Source organism: Manis pentadactyla, chromosome 11 (genome assembly GCF_030020395.1).
Source record: "Manis pentadactyla isolate mManPen7 chromosome 11, mManPen7.hap1, whole genome shotgun sequence".
Taxonomy (NCBI): Eukaryota; Metazoa; Chordata; class Mammalia; order Pholidota; family Manidae; genus Manis; species Manis pentadactyla.
This window is the reverse complement of record NC_080029.1, coordinates 63,488,487-63,495,504: the sequence shown is the minus strand read 5'-3', so window position 1 is coordinate 63,495,504 and position 7,018 is coordinate 63,488,487. Positions and strand designations below refer to the sequence as shown.

The 7,018-nt window shown below is 41.7% G+C and overlaps 1 protein-coding gene across 2 annotated transcripts in view; it reads left to right on the top strand.

Moving 5' to 3' along the window:
* The first annotated feature begins 5,937 nt into the window (after nucleotides 1-5,937).
* BRMS1L (BRMS1 like transcriptional repressor) overlaps nucleotides 5,938-7,018 on the top strand; it is a 39,229-nt gene continuing 38,148 nt past the window's right edge. The window contains exon 1 of one of the 2 annotated variants that reach the window (XM_036881335.2): nucleotides 5,938-6,981. In XM_036881335.2, coding sequence (XP_036737230.1) covers nucleotides 6,840-6,981 — 142 coding nt within the window. In that variant the 5' untranslated portion in view covers nucleotides 5,938-6,839. The remainder of the gene's footprint in view (nucleotides 6,982-7,018) is intronic. The other variant, XM_036881336.2, reaches the window with a different exon arrangement.

Genomic DNA, 7,018 nt, shown 5'->3' with positions numbered 1-7,018 from the left:
AAACTGCATATAAAATATTATTCTTGAGAAAAATCTCAAAGAGGAAAATTTCTCTACTTAAAAAAAAAATTAGATATTGACTACAGAAAAGCCCATGGTAATTTCAGCTGTGAGACAGTGGAATATTAATAACAGAAATGTTATCAAATGTATAGTTGAACTAATCCCAGAATAAGTTTCTGCAAATACAGAAGTAATATAAGGATGGCCCTATAGGGTGAACAGGCTATTTCAAACACCTTTAGGCTGTTTCGTTCATAAGTAATTGATACCATGGTCTCGGGTAATTGGTATAATTATAAATCGATCTCATTTAGTTGTCAATGTAGGTCCCTAAAGTCCTTTTAGTTTGAATGACTAACATGTTTACTCTAACTTGAGAGATGGCTGGCCCTCCTGGCACTTTGGGGACAAGGCCTGGAGGCTGCCCTCCTATGTATTCTGGAGTAAGCTGCTGGTTGAAGCCTCTGGTCTCCTGCCTTGGTTTTTTTCAGCACTAGCAGCTGGCCTGGGTCAATCAATAGTAAGAAGGCTTGTGGATTGTAACAGCTGATATCTCAGCTCCCCCATGTGGTGGAAATTGGAATTAAGTTTGCCTCCCTTCAGAGCCAGGATTTGCTGATTAAAAACAAGGAGGCACAAGGGATAAATGAGGTTAAATCAAAGTAAAAGATGGACTTCTCGCTGTTTTCCTATATCTACTTTAATCAAAACAAAGATGAAATTGAAAATTATATGGTTGGAAGTTTTAAATATTTTCTTCCTGTCTCCCAGGATATACTCCCTGGATATACACACCCCACTTTGGAGACCACTGAGCTAGAGAAGTCCTTACATATATGCTCCCAAAGATATATACACAGATATTCATTGAGCGACTGTTTTTAATAATAAAAAAATTGGAAGCAACCCAAATGTCCATTAACAGGTGTAAGGAAAATCAAAGTTCCTCACTTGACCCTAAACTCTTGATGATGTATTTGGCCAAAACAGGCCTGGAGCATCTCTTTGAAGCCTATGGCTAACCTCAGGTAATTGAAAGGGACCAAGCCACCCATTTTACTGGACATGTACTACAAGAATGGGTGCAACAATTAGAGATAAAGTCAAGTTTCATGCTCCATATGATCCTACTGGGGCAGGCATGATAGAGAGGTACCATAGTTTGTTAAAATATGGCCTGAAGTCAAAACACCAGTAGTCTATGGGATGGTCATTCTGCTTATGGACAGTGCTACAATGTTAGAATGAAAAGCCCCAGAAAGGGGCATTGAGTCCTGTAGACATACTAACACACATTGCCGCCTCCTGTATACAACTGCAAGTACAAACCAAGGAGGATTGTTGAAGCTGGGTTTTGGCCACCAAAATAATATCTTGTTACCAGCACTGACTGCAATGAACCCTGGAGACTCCATTCAGTGTATATGGCCTTGGATGTTTTGACACATGGACAAGAGATGGCTGGCCCTCCTGGCACTTTGGGGACAAGGCCTGGAGGCTGCCCTCCTATGTATTCCTGGAGTAACAGCAGAGTGGCCCCCAAATATCATGGTAGTGTACCCTAAATGGCTGGAAGGTAAGAGCATCTTACCAGGGAGTTTTGTTTTATCTTTATGGTCAGCGCATGCACCCTCAGTAGCACTGTACATAGACCCCTCAGTAACCCCCACAGGGAGAGGGATAAAGGTATGGTATACTAGACCCAGATGGGCCCCTCTTCATGCCACGGTCCTATCACAGGACTAGTCTTTTGCATGCATCCTACCTGATGGACAAGATTTGCCTATGTTAGTGAAAACACATGTCTTATTGACTGTAAGGTTAATCTCCTCTAATTTCTTTATGGATCAGCAAAAAATGCTACTCAGTGGGTGTTCACAGAGCTCCATATCAGTACTGCTAATGGCCTCCCATCGAAAGTGCGAATCGTGAACTGAGACTGGTTTGAATACAGCTGGAATGATCACTTTGTGGTAACTGATCTCCTTGGGCTTGAGGATTATTATAATTTTTATTGTTATGTGTATCATAATTTTCATAGTTATCTGTATGTTGTTATCCTCTGTAGAATCTGAGTGAGTCTGTGGAATCTGGTTCCAAGGCTCCAGCTTTCTCCAGGGACAATCATGGAAGATTGAGAGTGTGTAGAGTGTGAGGAGAGACTCCTGGAGGGGTGGAGTGTAGGGAAAATGAAAGTTCCTATGACCAGGATCCTTATCTGACCCTAACCTACTTGATGATGTAATTGGCTACTGCTTAAGCTGATGCTTCCACACCCATTGGCAATGAGCCATTATTGTTGCGTTACTATATAAAGAGCTTCTGCCCAGAGGCAGAGGCGGGCTCGCTTCATGCAGACTGACCCAGAGGCAGACATGATTCCAGCACTGGACCTGCCACTCTGAGAATATAACTTGGTATAAACCCTTTTACCCCTAAATTCCATTGTTGTTATTCAGTGTCATTGAATTCAGAGATGACTTGCTTCAGGTAGGTGGGGGTGGAGTGGGATGGAGAGGGGATTCCCCTCAGGCAAGACAACAGGTAAATAGGTAAAATATTTAATAACCATTCAATGGAATAAGTATATTCAATGGAATACCTTAGAACAGATTAAAATAACTGGATTATTAGATAAATATCAAAAACATTGTTGAGGAAAAAGGAAGTCGTAGTATGATATGAGTGTATGAGATATGTAGTGTATGAGAGCACTTTAAGATATGGGAACTTTAAAGCATGTTAAACAATCTTATATGTTATTTATGGATACATACGTACACAAAAATGATATGTACACATGCATGGCAATCAAAAACACCAAAGTCAGGATAATGGTTACTTTGGAAAGGAAAGGGGAGAATTGAGATTGAGGAGCGGTGTCTTACCAATGGGTTTCAGCCCTGGGCAAGTTCACTATGGATTCAGTGTGACCAAAGAAATTGACAGCAAAACGTTCTTTGGAGTGAAAGGGTTATACCCAACTTTATTTCCAGGTGGCAGGTCAGTCACTAGAATCCCATTCACTCAGAGCAAGTCTGCATGTAGCAAGCCAGTCTCTGCCTCTGGGTCCCTCTGTCCGTACAGCTGTCCTCTGGGCTTCTCTGCACAGCCATCCCATGCAGCCATCCTCTGGGCCTCTCTGCACAATCGTCCCACACAGTAGTCCTCTGGGCCTCTGTCCTCATCACTGCCACCACTCCAGCCTCTGCTCTGCTCTCCTGCAGCCTTGCAGCCCTGCCACCGTGTCGCACCCAGAGCACTGGGCGGAGCTCTTTATATAGAGTCAACAGCCATGTATTGCCCACCAGTGTGCAGTGAGCTAGTCAACCAAGGCTAGGTGAGAATCCTGGCCACAGGAACTCTCATTTTATTCACAAGGGGTCTGTGTATATATATATTCTGGATACCTTTCTATGTGTTTAAGTTATTATGTAATACTAAAATAATCAGTAAAATAGATTGGAAAAAAAAGTTACCCCAAAGATACAGGAGGAAATCAGAAGGAAGAAGCCTAAGTTATTTTATATCTACTTTATACTATACCAAACCCAGTAGGAAATGGAGTAGCATAGGATCATCTACATGAATGCTAAAATGATTAAAATTATGAAACCATATCACTGGGGAGAATGAGCCAAGAGCTAAAATCTCAGACAATGAAGGGGTGTGACCTTGGGGGTGTGTAGATGACAGCTACATGTAGAGATACTGTATGGTATATGCTGATGACAAGCTGGGGGTTTTTAGGAAGGAGAGTGAGGGAGGATTGTCTGGAAAGAACAAGGAGGACGAGGAACATACCTATGCCATTAAAGGCTGCATAGGGAAGTAGGGGTACAAAAGAAGCAGGGTCCCAGGGGGAGCCTTGTTTCCTTTAGAACATCAAATAAGGGACCATTAAGAGAAGTGGGTGAAGATATGGTGGGTTTTGCTGATGTCTGACCATGAATTCTATAGGGCTATCATAAATAAGTAAGTGTGTATGGATTAATGAAAAGTGACTTGAAATGTATCTAATGATTGTGTATGTGCTATGTAAAATGTAGTGCTTCACAAATGTAAGACATCATTACCTCTTTAAACTGCTACGACTGAGAAAACTTCCATCTGCTTTCATGATTTTCTTTACATTAATTTGTATTTTCTAAATTGACAATATTTTTTCCAACCTTATTAATTTTTTTCCCTTATGGTTGCACTTACATTCTGTACACGTTTTCTAATATCTGTGTGGGGAAAGTGGAGAGAAACTCTCCTTTTAAGCAAAAGACAGTCATGCAACTCTAATTGCATAATCTATTATTCTGTCTGCCTTAAACACTAATAAAACAACAACAGAATTTGAGAGCCAGAAGAGAATTTAAAGATAGCATAATGCAATCTTCTCATTTAACAACTGACCAGAGATTATGTAGTTTGCCAAATTTAATCAGCTGGTTCCTTAGCAGAATCAGGTCTAGAATCCATACCCCCTCTCCAACTTCCTCTGTTTTTCTTTGAACAGCAGAAATAGAAAGCACCTAATAGAGGTGTGCTGTGTGTTGGTGGTTGAGTGCAGGCTCTGATGTCATACTACCCAAATTCATATCTTAAGTCTGCTCCTTATTACCTCTGTGACCTTGGCCAGATAATCTAACAACTGCTGTGTGCTCTGTTCCTCATCTACAAAATGGAAGGTGTAATTGTTTCTAATTCATTGAGTTATAAGAATTAAATGAATTAATGTCTTTAAAGCACATAACAGTATATGGCATATAAAGAATGATCAGAAATTTAAGCTATTGTTACTGTTTAGCACACAGTCTGCTAGCTGCTGATATAACAGATTAATAGAGGCCAGGGATCTTACCCTTTTTAAACTGGAGCTTAAGAAACCAAACCAAAACAACTATCAAAAAACCTTCCATGTTGGAGAGAATGTTTACAAATCTGGGTATTTCACATAGAGATCTAAATTTCCAGAGTTTCTCTTGAAAATTGGAAGGTCTGACATCAAGGCCAGAATTCTGATGTAGTAACAATTGACTGAAAGCTCCTGCCCCCTTCAGTCCACACCACTCATATAATTATTGTGCAGGTACTCACACCTTTCCAGTTCCTCTTTTAACTTCACCTGCCTGACTATTGCATGCCTTTGAAACGGTATCCCAGACTAAAACAATCCCTGCTTTCAAGGAACTCACAGTCCAGTAAGTGAAATGTATCTGCTACACAATTCACAACACAGTATGACAAAAGCAAGTACAAAGTTGTAAAGTACAAAGTAGAGCAGTAGCCTGTGTACTGAATGGTGGAGGTGCTGCTGGTGATTTATGTTGTCAAAAAGTGGCTTTGAGAATAAAAGGAGTGGAAGAGGGTTGCAGAGAATAGAATGTGCAAAGACATTGAAATGCAAAATAGTTTGTGTGTTTAGAAACTGAGTTCAGTTTTGGAGAATATAGTAGGAAAGGGATAAATATGCTGACACTAGTAATAAAGCCCCTTAATTTGATTTTACACTGTTGGAGATGGATAGTCCATTAAGTGTTTCCTGCTCATTAAATTCTAAATCTAACTTTAATGCAATTGTGCCTGGATACCCTTACCATCCTGTCAAATGTCTTTGGACCTTATGTTTGAGAAAGAAATGTCATACAATCCACAATATTCTGTGAAATATCTTTCAGTAGCAAATTACCACTTCAAGAGGAAGCCCTGTCTTCACAATGGATAAAACAGTTTAGTTTTTAAATTTGTCTGCAAATGAAGTTTGCTCATTTATAAAACGGGATATCTTAGAATATCTGTAAGATAGCAATATCTGTAAAACAGCCCCCTACCTCAGGGCTATTAAATTGAGAATTAAACTCAATAAATTTACCCGGATAAAGAGCTTACCAGGGTACCTGATACAGAGTAAAAGTGGTCAGTTAATATGAGTTATTATGATTATGATATTTATTGAGTTTTCCTTGTTGATCATCTTTATCACGGAGAAGATACAACTTTTTAATAAGTCAAATATGAAGTTTTCGTTGAAAATTGAAGTCAAGGCTGGTAGCATCTTCAGATTGCATGAAGTAAAAAATAAATGCAAAAAATACTAGATGAAAATGCCAAGGTAAGCTTCCTTCCTTCTGTATTATTGGTTGCAAAAGTTTCTAGAACAATTTAAAGATTTCTGTGCAACATAAAGTTCAGGTAGGTTATCGTCAGCACTTACTAATTCCACGTAATAGTATACTAGTGGTATTAAAAATGCTTAGATAGGAGACGTTTCTCCTGTTCTCCGATGCTCACAGGGAAGGAGAAACAAACCCTCCGGCAAAAGACCTTTTCATCCAACAGTTACATTTAGGATAGCCAGGGGGCTCAGACAATCACTTGGCGGGAAAAGATAAATACAGACCAAATTCGCACAATCTGTTTCGGTTTAGTTAGTAAACTGCGCTCAAGGCTGTCACCTTTTGTGCCTTGTGGGACTTGAAGTCCAGAGGGAAGAAGTGATCGGAGTTGTTGAAGCTTGGAAGCCCTCAGCCCCTGTAGGTCTGATCAGTGAGGACTACAACTCCCGACACCCACCGCAAGGCCGCGCGGTGAGTACGGACAACCAACCGTAAAGCGTAGGTCAAGCCCCGCCCCCCAGGCTGGAGGTCTGCCTTCACCAATGGCAGAGCTCCCAGCGCAGAGCCCACGGGTTAGGTTGTGAGGCTCAGGCCGGGGGCGGGGAGGAGCCGAGGGGGTGCAGAACGAGCTCGGCCGCTGGGTGGGTCGGGGCGTTAGGCGCGCCCTTCATTGAAGCGGCGGTGGCCGGGCTGGGCACCGGGAGTGGGAAGCGACGGCGCGGCTGGAAAATGCCGGTCCACTCCCGAGGGGATAAGAAGGAGACGAACCATCACGATGAGATGGAGGTGGACTACGCTGAAAACGAGGGGAGCAGCTCCGAGGACGAGGACACGGAGAGCTCGTCGGTCTCCGAGGATGGAGATAGCTCAGGTACGCGACCCAGAAGGGCTGGGACCCTGAGTTCTAG